The 19,116-nt window shown below is 40.3% G+C and overlaps 1 protein-coding gene across 1 annotated transcript in view; it reads right to left on the bottom strand.

The window, feature by feature from the left end:
- Positions 1 to 18,746, bottom strand: part of FMR1NB (FMR1 neighbor) — a 44,751-nt gene extending 26,005 nt beyond the window's left edge. Inside the window, exon 1 of the mRNA XM_521295.8 lies at positions 18,332 to 18,746. Coding sequence (XP_521295.2) covers positions 18,332 to 18,608 — 277 coding nt within the window. The 5' untranslated portion in view covers positions 18,609 to 18,746. The remainder of the gene's footprint in view (positions 1 to 18,331) is intronic.
- Between the last annotated feature and the right edge of the window lie 370 nt (positions 18,747 to 19,116).

Below are 19,116 nucleotides of genomic sequence, written 5' to 3'. Positions count from 1 at the left end.
GTTTCCCAGGCTGGTATCGTGATCCACCTGTCTAGGCCTCCGTAAGCCACTGCGCCAGGCCTATCTTATGTCATTATGTTTTAATAACTGATCTGGTAATCCTTTCATTGTCTCTACTATCAAATTTTATTTTCAGCTCTGAGAATTTTTTAGATGAACCTTAAAATCGTTTTGTCAAGTCAAAAAAAATTCTAAATTTTATGGTAATTATGTTCACTTATTTATCATTCATTCAAAAATCATTTATTGTGTGTCCCACGTGCTAGGCATGAATTCAATTAAATGTAGACTCATTTGGAGAGAATTGATAATGTTACAAAATTTTTTCACCTAAGTAGTTTTGTTTCTCTGTTCATTCAAGTCTCTTTTTATGTCCCTGAATAAGGTTTATCATTGTATTCAGATAGGCCCTGCACTTTTCTTAGTACATTTATTCCCGGGCATCATATATATTTTGTTGTTTTGTGAACATAATCCATTTCACCACATTTTCTAGTGGATTGATGGTATGTAAGAGAGCTATTGATTTTTATACATGTATTTTCTTCCTCCCTTAGTTAACTCTCGTTAGTTCTCATTGTTCTTCAGTTTCATTCCAGATAGACAATAATATTATCACTAAATATAGATGACTTTGTCTCCTTTCTTTACAATATTAACACCTGAATTATTTTTCTTCTTTCACTGTATTGCCTAGAAATGTTTAAACTATGTTGATTAATAACCATAATAATGGGCGTTCTTGAGTCATTCCTGACTTCAATGCGAATGTGCTAGTATTTCATAATGAAGTATAATGTTGGCTGCTGGTGTAAGATAGATACCCTTTATTAAATTAAGGATGTATTTCTCTAGTTTTAGCTTTCTACAAATTTTCTGTTGTTATTTTGTTTCATTTTGAATCAGGGATAGAACTGGGATTCTATCAAATCCTTTTAATATTTACTGCCATGATGATATTTCCCCCTGCCTATTAATTATTGAATGTTATTAATATATTTGCCAATATTAAAATATTCTTGCATTCTTGAACAAAGTCCACAAGTGCTAATGTTTTATATAGGATTCATGATTCAACATTCCTAAGTGAAGTGTGTCTGCAGTTTTCTTTTGTGTGCTACATCTGTAAATTTTGGCATAAGAGTTATACCTGTTTCATAAAATAACCTAGGAAGCTTCCTGTTGCTTTTCTAGACTAAAACAGATGAAACAATATAGGAATGATTTGATCCATTAAAGGTTTGGGAAAACTCATCCAGAAAAAGTCTGAGTCTTCATTTTTTGGAGAGGGGTAGTTCTTTATCTTTTGCTTCTTCATGGTCACAGTTAATTTTGTTATTTTTATTTTGCTAGGAAATCATCTATTTACAAAGCAATTATTAGCATGGAATCGTAAGACTATTCACTTGTAATATTTAAATCTCCTTTATATCAATGATAATATCTTCTTTCTCATTTTAATGAGAGCAACTTCCATACACATACATTTGAATGTGTACTCTCACAATGAACTCTATTATAAATGTTAAATCAAGCTAAATTATATTATGCAAATGCTCTGTATCTTTATTTTTCTGTCAAGGACTAAAAGATAAATATTAAAGTATCTCACCATGATTGTGGTTTTGACGATTTCTACTTAAATTTCTAAAACTATTTGTTTCATATATTCCAATAGTGCATATTCAGTCATGACAATTTTATCTTCACTATATATTACACCTTGACAATATTAAACATAATCCATTTTGTCCTGCTTGTTTTCTACTAATGCTTACTCATTATTGAACACCCACTATATTCTGTGTTTTGAGGATATATCAGTGAACAAGTCAGACAAGATCCCTGCCCTCATGGAGCTTACTACAATGCAGTGGAGAAGACAGACCACTAACAAATTAAGTAATTACAAATTGTAATGAGTGCTATGAAGAAAAGTGGATACTGATACAGAATAAAGGAGGGGGGCTACTTTAAATGGGAGCCAGTCTCTCTGAGGAGATGATATTTAAGTGGAAAAAAAAAAAAGGACTAGAAGTAGCTGGCTGAACAAAGGACCTGGGAGAGTGCTTCCAGCACAGGGACAAGAAATGAGATTAATGTTGCTAGGCACATTTTGCCAGATCAGAGAACCCTCTGTCCTGCATGACATGAGAAGGGAGCCACAGATGGAAGGGACCTTGACAAGACTTTAGTTCCATATTGCTGTTTGTTTGCTCAATGTCCCCCTTCGTCAATTTGCTGTCCTTGTTGCCACTCGATTCAGCACACCATCTGAAGTAAGTGTTGGCTGACAGTAGCACACTGAGGCCCAAGTCTCCATCCTAAGTTATATTCAGCAAGTTATGTGCTCTCTGGAATTCCTCTAGAATATTGATCCCCCAACTTAGAGTCCCCAACTCAGAGTGCCCTAGCCTCCAGACCCTGCTGGGCAGGCTTGCCCTTGGCTTGACATGAAACACAAGTTGCTGTGATTTCTCTCCATCATGTTTTTATCTTTCAGAGAACCCTCCAAGTTTCTGGCATATAGATGCCAGATGGAAACTTTCTAGGTTCTCCAGGTTTTCACCCTTTATAGATCTTTCGGTCATTACAATGGGCATTGAAATGAAAGCGACAATTAAACATCTTAACTAAGATGAGCAACATCAGTGGCAGTCTCAACCATAAGTCTAGAATATATTTTACCCTGCCCTCCACCTTTGGTTTCTTCCGTACTCTGAAAGAAAATTATTTTTAAATTAATTTGAGCAGTATGTCTCAAAGTGTAGTCTATCACTAGTAGTACATAAGAATTTTAGGTGGAACATAGATGAATATTTGTGGATATATTAATGTTTGCTATGAGTTTATTTGAAAGTGTAAAAGAAAAAAATATGAGTAACATATCAAACCTACCATGACACCAAACACGGCTGACATCACTTGCCATATGGCAAATCTTTATAAACTTTGTCTTTTTTAATACTTTGAGTTCTGGGATACATGTGCAGAATGTGCAGGTTTGTTACATAGGTATACATGGGCCATGGTGGTTTGCTGCACCCATCAACCCGTCATCTACATTAGGTATTTCTCCTAATGCTATCCCTCCTCTAGCCCCCCACCCCCTGACAGGCCCTGGTGTGTGATGTTCCTCTCCCTGTGTCCATATGTTCTCATTGTTCAACTCCTGAGTGAGAACATGCGGTGTTTAGTTTTCTGTCCCTGTGTTAGTTTGCTGAGAATGATGGTTTCAAGCCTCATCCATGTCCCTGCAAAGGACATGAACTCATTCTTTTTTATGGCTGCATAGTATTCCATGATGTATATGTGCCATATTTTCTTTATCCAGTCTATCATTGATGGGCATTTGGGTTGGTTCCAAGTCTTTGCTATTGTAAATAGTGCTGCAATAAACATACATGTGCATGTGTCTTTATAGTAGAATGATTTATAATCCTTTGGGTATATACCCAGTAATGGGATTGCTGGGTCAAATGGTATTTCTGGTTCTAGATCCTTGAGGAATTGCCATACTGTCTTCCACAATGGTTGAACTAATTTATACTCCCATCAACAGTGTAAAAGCGTTCCTGTTTCTCCACATCCTCTCCATCATCTGTTGTTTCCACACATTTTAATGATTGCCATTCTAACAGGCGAGAGATGGTATCTCATTGTGGTTTTTATTTGCATTTCTCTAATGACCAGTGATGATGAGCTTTTTTTCATATGTTTTTTGGCCTCATAAATGTCTTCTTTTGAGAAGTGTCTGTTCATATCCTTTGCCCACTTTTTGATGGTTTTTTTTTCTCTTGTAAATTTGTTTAAGCTCCTTGTAGATTCTGGATATTAGCCTTTTGTCAGATGGATAGATTGCAAAAATTTTCTCCCATTCTATAGGTTGCCAGTTCACTCCGATGATAGTTTCTTTTACTGAGTAGAAGCTCTTTAGTTTAATTAGATCCCATTTGTCAATTTTGGCTTTTGTTGCCATTGCTTTTGGTGTTTTAGTCATGAAGTCTTTGCCCATGCCATTGTCCTGAATGGAACTGTCTAGGTTTTCTTCTAGGGTTTTTATGGTTTTAGGTCTTACATATAAGTGTTTAATCCATCTTGAGTTAATTTTTGTATAAGGTATAAGGAAGGGGTCCAATTTCTGTTTCCTGCATATGGCTAGCCAGTTTTTCCAACAACCTTTATTAAATAGGAAATCCTTTCCCCATTGCTTGTATTTGACAGGTTTGTCAAAGATCAGATGGTTGTAGATGTGTGGCATTATTTCTGAGGCCTCTGTTCTTCTCCATTGGTCTGTATGTCTGTTTTGGTACCAGTACCATGCTGTTTTGGTTACTATAGCCTTGTAGTATAGTTTGAAGTCAGGTAGTGTGATGCCTCCAGCTTTGTTCTTTTTGCTTAGGCTTTATAAACTTTTGTCCCTGCTCTTTCTTCCCTGGGACAATCGCCTCCTTTTCCTCTTTAACTCTCTCCAAAGTCTCCCACCAGCTAGCACACAAGCCTTTTTCTCAGGTCTTCCTCTCTACCCAAACAGCCTCCAGCCTTTTTCCCCTCCTCCATTATTTTTCATATGAAGAATAATGTCATCCTCTTTGCCTCTAATTTGCATCTTTACACTCATTAGCATGTTCAGCAAATAAAAGATTAGGAGTCAGCCTTTTAAATTGGTAGCAGAAAATATTAAAGAAACAATTATGTTTCCTTGTCACAAAGAATTTTTATTTTTTAATTTCCCTGTTACAAATAAAAGACTAAAAATCTAACTACATTTCAACGGAAAAGAAACACCAGACTCAGTGCAGACAGAGAGCTTCATCTATATGTGACTTGTGCAGTCAAACAGGGCCCCACACTTGGGGAGCTCCATGCTTGGTTTAATGTTTTGCTATCGCCATTTTGAAATCCATGAATTTTGAATGAGAGATCTTGTATTTTCATTTTACAAATTATGTTGCCCCCGCCCCCCCATCCCCGCTCTGGTGTGAGGTCTAATAGATGAGAAACTGAATGACAGGGTGAGGAGACAGAAAGAGCAGTGGCTAACTGTATCAGTTTCTAAAGGATTTTACTGAGGCTTCAAGTTGAGGGTCTACCTATGCCACTGTCTTTCTGGGTGTTGGCCTCAAACAGACCTGAGTTTGTATCCTGACTCTGCCACATACTAGGAGGTGAACTTGAGCATGTCAGTAAACTTCTCGTTGCCTCAGTTTACTCATCTGCAAAATGGTGATATTTATTTTGAAGTGTTATGAGGATTAAATGAAGTCACATGTGAAGGGCTTAATACAATGCAAAACAGTTTGTTACATGTCTTTCATCGTTTATTTTTATTGCTTACAATTTTAAATTTAATATCATTACTTGTTTTCAGGATATTTATTTTTATTAATAACTTTCTTAATAGCAAATATGGTCAACTTTCCATTTATAACTATGGTACAGTTCCCTTTTTAAATAAATATATTAATGTAAAAAAGTAAGGTAGCTTAAAGGAAAACATGAATGACTGGTATCATTAAGATAACCAAGCATTTTGACTGAACAGGAAAAATGCCCACCTAGTGAAATTTCTTCATTTTTTCGATAACTGAAGCCTAAAGAGGTAAAATGACTCATCAATGGTCACACAGCAAGTTAGTGTGAACAATCAGGGCAACCTAGATCTCTTGATTCCTAGCTTAGGGCTCCTCCAACTACACCACACATACACAGGGTTAAAGCAAAAGCTAGCCTCGTGCTCAATTAGGTACACGGCAGGCAGCCAGACTTTCTATGTGTAATGCCTCATTCACTCCCCAAGGATATCAGATAAATAAAGTATTATAATATAATGATACAGAAACTAGTTACTGAGATTTGTCCATGCAGCTAAGGCAATTTGAAAATATTACCTACTAGTCCATCTTTATTTCTCATTTTTTAAATTTCCCTGAAAAGGATGAGCAATTAGGACTGACAGAATAGGTTACAGATTATTGGTGGAATCAAACTCCCAGTCCACAGTTTGCTTCTCTCCTTATCCTGTATGCCACTGGTCTGTACGTCTTCTGCATAAATATAACTTGAAAGGCAATGCGGCTTGGGAATGCAAATGACAATACAAACTGGAGGTATATCCCAGAGTTACCTCAGGTCACTCAACTTCAATTCCTGTCAGTACCATTAAATCTAAGAGAACTCACTAGGGTCCGTCTAGAAATGAGAAAGGGAATTTTAATGTCAGAACCATATGTTTTGCTTTCGCCATAATTCTACAGGACCATGGACAATTATTTTACCTTCTGATGTATATTAGTTTTCTAGGGCTGTTGTAACAACATACCATAAACTGGGTGGCTTAAAACAGAAATTTATTGTCTCACACCTCTGGAGGCTAGAAGTCCAAAACCAAGGTGTTAGTAGGGCTGGTTCCTTCTTTTTTTTTTTTTTTTTTTTTTTTTGAGACGGAGTCTCGCTCTGTCGCCCAGGCTGGAGTGCAGTGGCGCGATCTCGGCTCACTGCAAGCTCCGCCTCCCGGGTTCACGCCATTCTCCTGCCTCAGCCACCCGAGTAGCTGGGACTACAGGCGCCCGCTACCACGCCCGGCTAATTTTTTGTATTTTTAGTAGAGACGGGGTGGGCTGGTTCCTTCTGAGGATTGTGAGGAAACGCCTCTCCTTGGCTTGCAGGTTGAAATAGTCTTTCCTGTATGGGTGTCTGTCTCTGCATCCAAGTTTCCCCTTTTTATAAGGACACCATTCATAGTGGATTAAAATACACTTCAGATGACCTCATTTTAACTTGATTATCTCTATGAAGACCTTATCTCCAAACAAGATCACAAATAAGGTATTGGGGTTATAATTGCAACTGTTTTTGGTGAGGGAACACAATTCAACCCATAACAAGTGCATTTTGTTATGTTAATTAAGTGAAATAATTTTAAATGCAAATTAAATTTAATTCATACAGTCACATATTACCTCCTGAGAATCTGGGAAATCTAACAATGTAAAGAATGAATCATAGATTATTTTAGGAGAAAACATGTTAGACCTATAATGGAAAAAGTACTCCTGGAAATAAAGAAATCACACTGAATTAGACAGTATTCTTTTTTGTGTGGGAGTTCTACTCAAAATAGAAATAGAAAATGAAGAACTCACTGACTAAGAAAAAATACACAATTTATAGTTTTGTTTTTCAGCTTACTTTTTTAGAGGATAAGAAGACTTTTAGTATTGTACTATTACAAATACAGTAATTCAGAAATACTTTGGTGCTTTAGATAAATAGTAGAAATAAACCTGAATAATTTGTAGTAATATTATGATTTGTAAATGATCATTAAAAATATCTTAACATTTTTTCAAAGAACAGAAATCATATTTTCTAACTTATTTCAAATAATTGATAAAACACAGCATATACTTTATTTAATTTCGAATTTCATTCCTCACAAAAACCTAGAAACCCATGTAGTTGTGACATAGTGTATAGAAGTCTCTATTCTTTTTAGTTGTGATGCCACTGCCCAATCTTTGCCTCCCTCTTTGACTGTGGGTGGACCTTGGTTGAGAAGATGGAAAACCTCTAGGGAGAGCAGGGAGAAAGAAGCCCTTGGGATTAGAGGTGGGGATGCTGAAGTCTTTGGGCTTGGGTCTGGAGCTCAAAGGCAGGAGACTGTGGGAAATCTAAGGCCTTTGTGCAGATGAGAACATAAAATACATTTGTGAGGGGGTTGGGAGAAAAGGCACGCCATTATGGGTAATATTGAGAAAGCTGTTTTGAGAAAACCATCTGAGACTTAGGAAGGTTATGGAAGGAAGGAAGGTTGTAGGAAAAGGAAAAGCAGTTCAGGTTGGGAGAATCTGGAGGAGGAGGGAAAGACTTTGAGTGAAGCAAGTGAGGCAGAAAGACCATTAAGTGGAAGGAAGAAAAGAAGGCTTTTGGGGAAGAAGTGGAAAGTACCTTTGGGTGGTGAAGGAAGGAAAACCTGAGTGGGGAGAAGAACTTTTGGAGAGCTGAAAGTAGGCTTCTGAGAGGGAGTGAGTGAAGGCCTGGAGGAGGGTAAATAAAGAGGTAAGGGAAGGAATTTGAGGGAGAGGGGAAGGCCTTAGTGAAGGTAGCTTAGAGAGGGAGAGGATGGTATAAGGTAAAAGAAGGGAAGTAAGGGACTGAAGACTTTCAGAGAGGAGAAAAGGGCTCTGTGAGATAAGGAATGAAAAGCTTTTGAGAAAAGGCCTGTGAAGTGAGCAAAGGAAAGTCATTGTGGGGAGGTGAGAAATGAAAGGACCTTGATTGAAGGACAAGAAAAACTTTTGGAATGGTGATGAAGGAGGGAAGGCATTTGTGAGGGTAAAAGAAGGAAGGCCTTTGTGATGATAAGTGAAGGAGGGAAGTTTTTTGGGAAAGGAGGTGAGAAAGTTAGGGTTTTGTGAGGGGACTTGAGGGAAGGAGGCCTTTGAGCAGGGAAGGAAGTCAATTGTGAGGGTAAAGAAAGCAGGAAAGGTAACCATGAAAGAAGATTAGGTCTTTGTGAGGGGAGGTGAAAGAGGTTAGAATTTTGTTAGGGGAGAGCATGGAAAGAAGATTTTGGTAGAGGAGAAGATGGAGGGTATACCTTTGTGAGGAGAGATAAGGGAGGCTGGAACTATATAAGCAAAGGTGAGGCAGGGAATGTACTGGTGAGATAAGAAAGGACTATGAAGAGGAGATGAAGGAGGTTATTATTTCATGAGGGAGGTGAAAGAAGAAAGGCCCTTGTGAGAGGAGATGAGGGAGGAAGGTCTTTGTGAAGGAAGACAAGGAATTTTAGTGAAGAGTTGAGGAATTAAAGGCCTCCACGACTGAGGTGAGAAAAGTAAGCACTTTTTCAGAAGTGTGGTAGGAAGCCTTTAGAGAGAGATAAAAGAAAGCACTTGTGAGTGAACATGCGGGAGGGTAGGACTCTGTGATGGAAGGTGAGTAAAGAAAGGCTTTCATGAGGAGAAATGAGCAAGGAAAGACTTTTGTGAAGGGAGGTGATTGAGGAAATGTGTGGTGAAGTAAGGGAGGTTAGCAAGTGAGGTTGGAGTGGAAAAGCTTTAAGAGAGGAGATGATGGAGGTTAGTGGTTTCAGCGGTGTGGTGAAGAAGGTTAGTCCCATGTGATGGAGGTACTGAAAAGAAGGTCTTGGGAGAGATGAGGGAGGAAAGTCACCTATGAGAGAAAGTCATTTCTGAAAGAAGGGAAAGGAAATGTAGTACTTTGTGAAGGGAGGTTAAGGAGGGAAGACCTTTCAAAGAATACCTATAACAAATAAAGAGATTGAAACACTAAACAAAACCTCCCTTGTAACAGAGAAATTATAGTTAATAATAATTTGTTTTATATTTCAAAGTAGCTAGAAGAGAAGAATTGGAATGTTCCCAACACAAAGATAAATTTTTGAGGTAATGGATATCTCAATTACCTGGATTTGATCACTACACATTGTATATACATATTGAAATATCACATACACCCCAAAAATACATACAACTATGATATATCAATATAAAAATACAAAAACAGGGGCATCTGCTGGCAAGATGGCCGAAAAGGAACAGCTCTGGTCTGCAGCTCCCAGCAAGACCAATGCAGAAGTTGGGTGATTTCTGCATTTCCAACTGAGGTACCCTGTTCATCTCATTGGGACTGGTTAGGCAGTGGGTGAAGCCTACGGAGGGTGAGTAGAAGCAGGGTGGGGTGTCGCCTTACCTGGGAAGTGCAAGGAGCGGAGGCATCCCTTTCCCAGCCAAGCGAAGCTGTGACAGACTGTGCTATCTGGCCCAGATACTATGCTTTTTCTATGGTTTTTGCAGTCCACAGACCAGGAGATTCCCTCATGTGCCTACACCACCAGGGCCCTGGGTTTCAAGCACAAAACTGGCAGCTGTTCAGACAGACACGGAGCTAGCTGCAGGAGTTTTTGTTTTTTTTTTTTTTTCTTAGCCCAGTGGCACCTGGAACCCCAGTGAGACAGAACTGTTCACTCCCCTGGAAAGGGGGCTGAAGCCAGGGAGCCAAGCCAGTGGGTCCAACTGCCACAGAGCCCAGGAAGCTAAGAATGACTGGATTGAAATTCTCCCTGCCAGCACAGCAGTCTGAAGTCGACCTGGGACAATTGAGCTTGGTGTGGGGAGGGACATCCGCCATTACTGAGGCTTGAGTAGGCGGCTTTCCCCTGACTGTGCTAAGGACTGGGTGGAACTCAACACAGTGTGGCAAAGCAGCTGTGTCCAGACAGCCTCTCTAGATTCCTCTTCACTGGGAAGGGCATCTCTGAAAGAAAGGCAGCAACCCCAGTCAAGGGCTTAAAGATATAACTCCCATCTCACTGGGACAGAGCACCCGAGGAAAGGGGCGGCTGTCGGCGCAGCTTCAGCAGACTTAAACATTCCTGCCTGCCACCTCTGAAGAGAGCAGTGGACCCTGACAAGGAGGGTTCTACAAGCACAGCACTCGAGCTCTGCTAAGGGACAGACTGCATCCTCAAGTGGGTCCCTGACCCCTGTGCCTCCTGACTGGGAGAGACCTCCCAACAGGGGGTGACAGGAGCCTCATACAGGAGAGCTCTGGCTGGCATCAGGCTGGTGCCCCTCTGAGATGAAGCTTCCAGAGAAAGGAGCAGAAAGCAATCTTTGCTGTTCTGCAGCCTCCACTGGTGATAACCAGGAAAACAGGGTCTGGGGTGAACCTCCAGCAAACTAGAGCAGACCTGCCACAGAGGGGCCTGACTGTTAGAAGAAAACCTAACAAACGGAAAGCAGTAACATCAACATCAGCAAAAAGAACCCCCACACAGAAATCCCATCCAAAGTTCTTCAGCCTCAAAGATCAAAGGTAGATAAATCCACAAAAATGAGGAAAAAACAGTGCAAAAATGCTGAAAATTCCAAAAACCAGAATGCCTCTTCGCCTCCAAATGATCACAACTCCTCTCCGGCAAGGGCAGAAAACTGGATAGAGAATGGGTTTGACAAAGTAGGCTTCAGAAGGTGGGTAATAACAAACTCCTCTGAGCTAAAGGAGCATGTTCTAATCTAATGCAAGGAAGCTAAGAATCTTGACAAAAGGTTACAGGAACTGCTAACTAGAATAACCAGTTTAGAGAAGAACATAAATGAACTGATGGAGCTGAAAAACACAGCACGAGAACTTCGTGAAGCATACACAAGTATCAATAGCCAAATCAATCAAGAAGAAGAAAGGATATTAGGGATTGAAGATCAACTTAATGAAATAAGGCGTGAAGACAAGATTAGAGAAAAAAGATTGAAAAGGAATGAAAAAAGCCTCCAAGAAATATGGGACTATGTGAAAAGACAAAACCTACGTTTGATTGAGGTCCCTGAAAGTGACGGGGAGAATGGAACAAAGTTGGAAAACACACTTCAGGATGTTATCCAGGAGAACTTCCCCTAACCTAGCAAGACAGGCCAACATTCAAATTCAGGAAATAGAACACCACAAAGATACTCCTCGAGAAGAGCAACCCCAAGGCACATAATCATCAGACTCACCAAGGCTGAAATGAAGGAAAAAAATGTTAAGAGCAGCAAGACAGAAAGGTCAGGTTACCTACAAAGGGAAGCCCATCAGACTAACAGCAGATCTCTCTGCAGAAACCCTACAAGCCAGAATAGAGTGGGGGCCAATATTTAATATTCTTAAAGAAAAGAATTTTCAACCCAGAATTTCATATCCAGCCAAACTAAGCTTCATAAGTGAAGGAGAAATAAAATCCTTACAGACAAGCAAATCCTAAGGGATTCTGTCACCACCAGGCCTGCCTTACAAGAGTACCTGAAGGAAGCACTAAATATGGAAAGGAAAAACCAGTACCAGCCACTGGAAAAACACGCCAAAATACAAAGACCAATGACACTATGAAGAAACTGCATCAACTAATGTGCAAAACAGCTAGCATCATGATGACAGGATCAAATTCACACATAACAATATTAACCTTAAATGTAAATCGGCTAAATGCCCCAATTACAATACAGAGACTGGCAAATTGGATAGAGCCAAGACCCACTGGTGTCCTGTATTCAGGAGACCCATCTCACATGCAAAGACATACACAGTCTCAAAATAAAGGGATGGAGAAATTTCACCAAGCAAATAGAAAGAAAAAAAAAAACCAATCCTAGTCTCTGATAAAACAAATTTAAATCAAAAAAGACAAAGAAGGGCATTACATAATGGTAAAGGGAATCAATGCAAAAAGAAGAGCTAATTATCCTAAATACATATGCACCCAATACAGGAGCACTCAGATTCATAAAACAAATTCCTACAGACCTACAAAATGACAGACTCCCACACAATAATAGTGGGAGACTTTAACAACCCACTGTCAATATTAGACAGATCAACGAGATAGAAAATTAACAAGGATATTCAGGACTTGAACTCAGCTCTGGACCAAGCAGACCTAACAGACACCTATAGAAGACTCTACCCCAAATCAACAGAATATACATTCTTCTCAACATCACAAAATAATAAGAGCTATTTATGACAAACCCATAGCCAACATCATACTGAATGGGCAAAAGCTGGAAGCATTCCCTTTGAAAACCGGCACAAGACAAGGATGCCCTCTCTCACCACTCCTATTCAACATAGTATTGGAAGTTCTGGCCAAAGCAATCATGCCAGAGAAAGAAATAAAGTGTATTCAAATAGGAAGAGAGGAAGTCAAATTGTCTCTGTTTGCAGATGACATGATTTTATATATTTAGAAAACCCCATCGTCTCAGCCCCAAAACTCCTTAAGCTGATAAACAACTTCAGCAAAGTCTCAGGATACAAAATCAATGTGCAAAAATAACAAGCATTCCTATACACCAAGAATAGACAAGCACAGAGCCAAATCATGAGTGAACTCCCATTCACAATTGCTACAAAGAAAATAAAATACATAGGAACACAACTTACAAGGGACATGAAGGACCTCTTCAAGGAGAACGACAAACCATTGCTCAAGGAAATAAGAGACGACACAAACAAATGGAAAAAAAATTCCATGTTCATTGATAAGAAGAATCAGTATCGTGAAAATGGCCATACTGCCCAAAGTAATTTATAGACTCGTTGCTATTCCCATCAAGATACCATTGGCTTTCTTCACAGAACTAGAAAATACTACTTTAAATTTCATATGGAACCAAAAAAGAGCCCGTGTAACCAAGACAATCCTAAGCAAAAAGAACAAAGCTGGAGGCATCACACTACCTGACTTCAAACTATACTACAAGACTACAGTAACCAAAACAGCATAGTACTGGTACCAAAACAGATATATAGAAAAATGGAACAGAACAGAGGCCTCAGAATTAACACCCCACCTCTACAACCATCTGATCATTGACAAACCTGACAAAAACAAGCAATGGGGAAAGGATTCCCTATTTAATAAATGGTGTTGGGAAAACTGGCTAGCCATATGCAGGAAGCAGAAACTGGACCCCTTCCTTACACCTTATGCAAAAGTAAACTCAAGATGGATTAAAGACTTAAACACAAGACCTAAAACCATAAAAACCCTAGAAGAAAATCTAGGCAATACCATTCAGGACAGAGGCATGGGCAAAGACTTCATGACTAAAACACCAAAAGCAATGGCAATAAAAGCCAAAATTGACAAATGGGATCTAATTAAACTAAAGAGCTTCTGCTCAGCAAAAGAAACTATCATCAGAGTGAACTGGCAACCTATAGAATGGGAGAAAATTTTTGCAATCTATCCATCTGACAAAGGTCTAATAACCAGAATCTACAAGGAGCTTAAACAAATTTACAAGAAATAAATAAACAACCCCATTAAAAAGTGGGTGAAGGATATGAACAGACACTTCTGAAAAGAAGCCATTTATGAGGCCAAAAAACATATGAAAAGAAGCTCATCATCACTGGTCATTAGAGAAATGCAAATAAAAACCACAATGAGATACCATCTCAAGCCAGTTAGAATGGCAATCATTAAAATGTATGGAAACAACAGATGCTGGTGAGGATGTGAAGAAATAGAAACACTTTTACACTGTTGGTGGGAGTGTAAATTAGTTCAACCACTGTGGAAGACAGTGTGGCAATTCCTCAAGGATCTAGAACCAGAAATACCATTTGACCCAGCAATCCCATTACTGGGTATATACCCAAAGGATTATAAGTCATTCTACTATAAAGACACATGCACATGTATGTTTATTGCAGCACTATTTACAATAACAAAGACTTGGAACCAACCCAAATGCCCATCAATGATAGACTGGATAAATAAAATGTGGCACATACACACCATGGACTACTATGCAGCCATAAAAAAGAATGAGTTCATGTCCTTTGCAGGGACATGGATGAAGTTGGGAACATCATCCTCAGCAAACTAACACAGGGACAGAAAACTAAACACCGCATGTTCTCACACATAAGTGGGAGTTGAACAATGAGAAGACATGGACACAGGGAGGGGAGCATCACACACCAGGGCCTGTCGAGGGGTTGGGGGAAAGGGGAGGGAGAGCATTCAGACAAATACCACTTAAAACCTAGTTGACAGGTTGATAGGTGCAGCAAACCACCATGGCACATGTATACCTGTGTAACAAACCTGCACGTTCTGCACATGTATCCCATAACTTTTTTTAAAGTAAAAATAAAATCAAAAATAAAATGTTTCAACAAAAAAAATCTAGGAACAGATGGCTTCACTGGTAATTTCTACCAAATATTTAAAGAAGAATTAACATCAATCGTTCTCAAAATCTTCCAGCAACAATACTTCTTAACTCATTCTAGGAGTTCAGTAGTAACATGATCCCAAGGGCAGGCAAAGACACCACAAGAAAACTGCAGACCAATATCGCTTATGAATATAGATAGAAAATTCTCCTACAAAATACCAGCAAACCAAATGCAACAGCGTATTATAAGGATTATACACAATGACTATAAAGTGGGGTTCATCCCACTAATCTAAAGACAGTTGAACATAAGAAAATCGGTCAACATAATACACAAAGGGAAACAATTTCATATCTCAATTGATGCAAAAAAAGCATCTGACAAAATCTAAAACCCTGTCGTAATAAAATCACTCAGCAAACTGGGAACAGAATGAATCTTACTTAACATGATGAAGAGCTGATGAACAGCTAACATTATAATCAATGTTGAAAAACCAAAAGCTTCCTCTAAAACATGGATGCCTGCTTTCATCACTGCTATTCAATATTGTACTGGAAGTTCTAGCAAGAGCAATTAAGCAATAAGGAGAAATAAATGGCATGAAAATCGGAAAGTAAAAAGTAAAACTCTCTCTATTTACAGATAACATGATTCTATGTCTAGAATATCCAAAAAGCCCACAAAATCTTACTAGAGCTAATAAATTAATTTCACAATTTTACAGGGTACGAGACCAACAGGTAAAAATCAGCTGTGCTTCTATACACCAGCAAAGAACAATATGAAAAGAAAAAGGAAACCATTCCATTTGCAATAGCATACAAAAGAATAAAATATCTAAAAATAAATTTAACCAAGGAAGTTAAAGACTTGTAAACTGAAAACTACAAAACATTACTGAAATAAATTAAAGAAGACATTAATAAATGGAAAGACATTTTGTGGTCACAGATTGGAATACCTAATATTGTTAAGATGGCAGCACTTCCAAAGTGATCTACAGATTCAATGCCAACTCTATCAACATTCCAATGGCCTTTTTGCAGAAACGGAAAAGCTGACTCTCAAATTTATATAGAGTTGTTAGTGGCCATGAATACGCAAAACAGTATGGATAAAGAAGAACGAAAATGATGGACTCACACATTCCAATTTCTAAACTTGCTATAAAGCTGCAGTAATCAAAAGAATGTGGTACCAGCATAGAGATAGACACGTAGACCAGAATAAAATTGAGAGTCCAGAACTAAACCTATAAATCTATAATCAACTGATTTTTCAGAAGGCTGCCAAGAGGAAAAAATCGTCTCTTCAACAAGTGGTGCTGGAACAAGTGGCTATCCACACGCAAAAGAATGAAGTTGGACCCTTAACATACACCATATGCAAAAATCAACTCAAAATGGATCAACAATCTGAATATCAGAGTTAAAACCGTAAAACTCTTAGAAGCAAACATGGGAGTAATCGTCATGACCTTGGATCTGACAACGGATTCTTAGATATGACTCCAAAACACAAGCAACCAAAGACAAAATAGATAAATTGAACTTTCTCAAAATTAAAAACATTTTTACATCAAAGGACATTATCAAGAAAGTGAAAAGACTACCCACAGAATGGGAGGAAACATTTGCAAATCAGGTATCTGATAAGGGTCCAGTATCCAGAATATATAAAGAATTCCTAAAGCTCAACAGCAAAACCACAAACGATACAATTAAAAATGGTCAAATAATTGAAAAGACATTTCTCCACAGATGTACGAATGGCCAACAAGCATATAAAACATGCTCAACGTCATTAGGCATTAGGAAAATATAAATCAAAACCATAATGAGATACTATTTCACTCCTACCATAATGGCTATAATGTATAACAAGGGGGACAGATAACATATATTGGTGAAATTGAAACCTTCAAACATTGTTAGTGGAGATGTAAAACGGTTCAACCACTTTGTAAAACAGTGTGGGACTTCCTCAAAAAGATCAATGGAGTTCCCATATGACCCAGCAATTCTACTCCTAGAGAATTCAAAACATGTCTACACAACAACTTGTACACAAATGCTCATAGCAGTATTGTTCATAATAGGCCCAAAGTGGAAACAACCCAAATTCGGTAAATTTCAAAAACTAGATAAAAATATAGTATATCCCTACAATGGAATACTAGTCAGCCATAAAAAGGAATTAAGTACCCTTATGGACTGGGGAATTGGGAGTAACTGGTTCATGGGTATGGGTTTTAATTTGGGGTGGTTAAAATATTTTGGAACTACACGGGGTGATGGTTGCACAACATTTACAGGAACGAAATCCCTTTAATTGTTCACTATAAAATAGTTAATTTTATGTTATATGAATTTCACTTCAATTTTTTTTTCATTTTTTTGAGATGGAGCCTCGCTCTGTCGCCCAAGCTGGAGTGTAGTGGCGCGATCTTGGCTCACTGCAAGCTCCGCCTTCCGGGTCCACGCCGTTCTCCTGCCTCAGCCTCCCAAGTAGCTGGGAATACAGGCGCCTGCCACCACACCTGGCTAATTTTTTTGTATTTTTAGTACAGACGGGGTTTCACCGTGTTAACCAGGATGGTCTCGATCTCCTGACCTCGTGATCCACCCGCCTCCGCCTCCCAAAGTGCTGGGATTACAGGCATGAGCCACCGCGCCCGGCCTTTTTTTTTTTTTTTTTTTTTTTTTTTGAGACGGAGTCTCGCTCTGTTGCCCAGGCTGGAGTGCAGTGGTGCGATCTCAGCTCACTGCAACCTCCGCCTCCCGGGTTCAAGCAATTCTCCTGCCTCAGCCTCCCAAGTAGCTGGGACTACAGGTGCATGCCACCACGCCCAGCTAATTTTTTTGTATTTTAGTAGAGACGGGGTTTCACCTTGTTGCCCAGGCTAGTCTTGAACTCCTAAGCTCAGGCAATCCGCCCGCCTCGGCCTCCCAAAGTATTGGGATTACAGGCGTGAGCCACTGAGCCCAGTCCTTTTCCTTTTTTTTTTTTTTCTTTTTAGACGGAGTCTCGCTCTCTCACCAGGCTGGAGTGCAGTGGCACCATGCCAGCTCACTGCAACCTCCACCTCCCGAATTCAAGCGATTCTCCTGCCTCAGCCTCCCGATTAACTGGGATTACAGGCGTGCACCACCATGCCCGGCTAATTTTTGTATTTTTAGTAGGGATGAGGGTTTCACCATGTTGGCCAGGCTGGTTTGGACTCCTGACCTCAAGTGATCCACCTGCTTCAGCCTCCTAAAGTGCTGGGATTACAGATGTGAGCCACCGTGCCTTGTCCTCAATTTTTAAAAAGGGGCGACAAGGGAGGTTAGTCTATTTTGTGGCGGGAAGTGAGGAAGGGAAGGCTTTTGTTAGGGGAAGTTGGGGAGGGAAAGTCTTTTATAAGTGAGTTTAGGCAGGAAAGACTTCCTGCAGCCAGGCGAGAGAGGGCAGGACTTTGTAAGGACTGCTGAGGATAGGGCCATAAAGGCCTTTGGGAGGAGAGAGGACAGGAAGGGGCAGGAAGGCCTATGGTTGGTGCCGGTGTGTTGCCACACCCCGCCCTCCTCTCCCTCCCCCTCCCCCTCCCCCTCCCCCAGCATTTCCCTGCCTGGCCTGAGCCAGCACTCACCAGAGCACAGGTAGTAGGACAGGTAGTAGCACACGAACAGCAGGATCCAAATGGAGAGCAGGAGCATCCCAAAGGGTTTGCTGACCCGCATCTTTAGATATTCCCGCCATCCTGGCTGCGGCCTGTCAGCCATGGCGGCCTGGTATCCAGGAGGGCTGCTCTCGGGATTCGACGCAGTTGCCGCCAGCTCATAAGTTGCCAGCTCTAAGTGAGCCACACGCATGGCACGGTTACTTCTCCTATTCCTCCCCCTCGCTTTCCTCCTATGTGAAGACATGGCTCCGGGTGCCGCCTCGCTGAGACGCTGCCTCACAGCCCAACGGTCCGGCAGTCCGTGGCCCAGAAGCTTCCGGGGCAGTCCGTGGCCCAGAAGCTTCCGGGGCAGTCCGTGGCCCAGAAGCTTCCGGGGCAGTCCGTGACCCAGAAGCTTCCGGGGCAGTCCGTGACTCAGAAGCCAATAGGGCAGTGGCCCTCGCGTGGCATGTGCCAACTCTCGCGAGGCCTGAAACTGATTCCTTCACGATGACGTCTTCTGCTTCATTCCACAGGCCCAGACCCTTATAACCACGTGGCCAGTGGTTGGTGCACCCCCACACTCCCACTCAAAGCCTGGCATATAGGTGCTTGCTAAATGCTTGTGGAACAAGTGAACGGGGCTTCAGGCCTGCACCAGTGGCATGACTGCTTGCCATAGATCAACAAAAAGGAATAACTCGGATTCTGACTCCAACCTTAGCCGTTAATTCCTCCTCATTCCCAGAGTGCACACTGTAGTGTATGGTCAC

Source organism: Pan troglodytes, chromosome X (assembly GCF_028858775.2).
Source record: "Pan troglodytes isolate AG18354 chromosome X, NHGRI_mPanTro3-v2.0_pri, whole genome shotgun sequence".
NCBI lineage: Eukaryota > Metazoa > Chordata > Mammalia > Primates > Hominidae > Pan > Pan troglodytes.
Note: the sequence above shows the minus strand (reverse complement) of the source record. Positions and strands in the feature narration are given on the sequence as shown.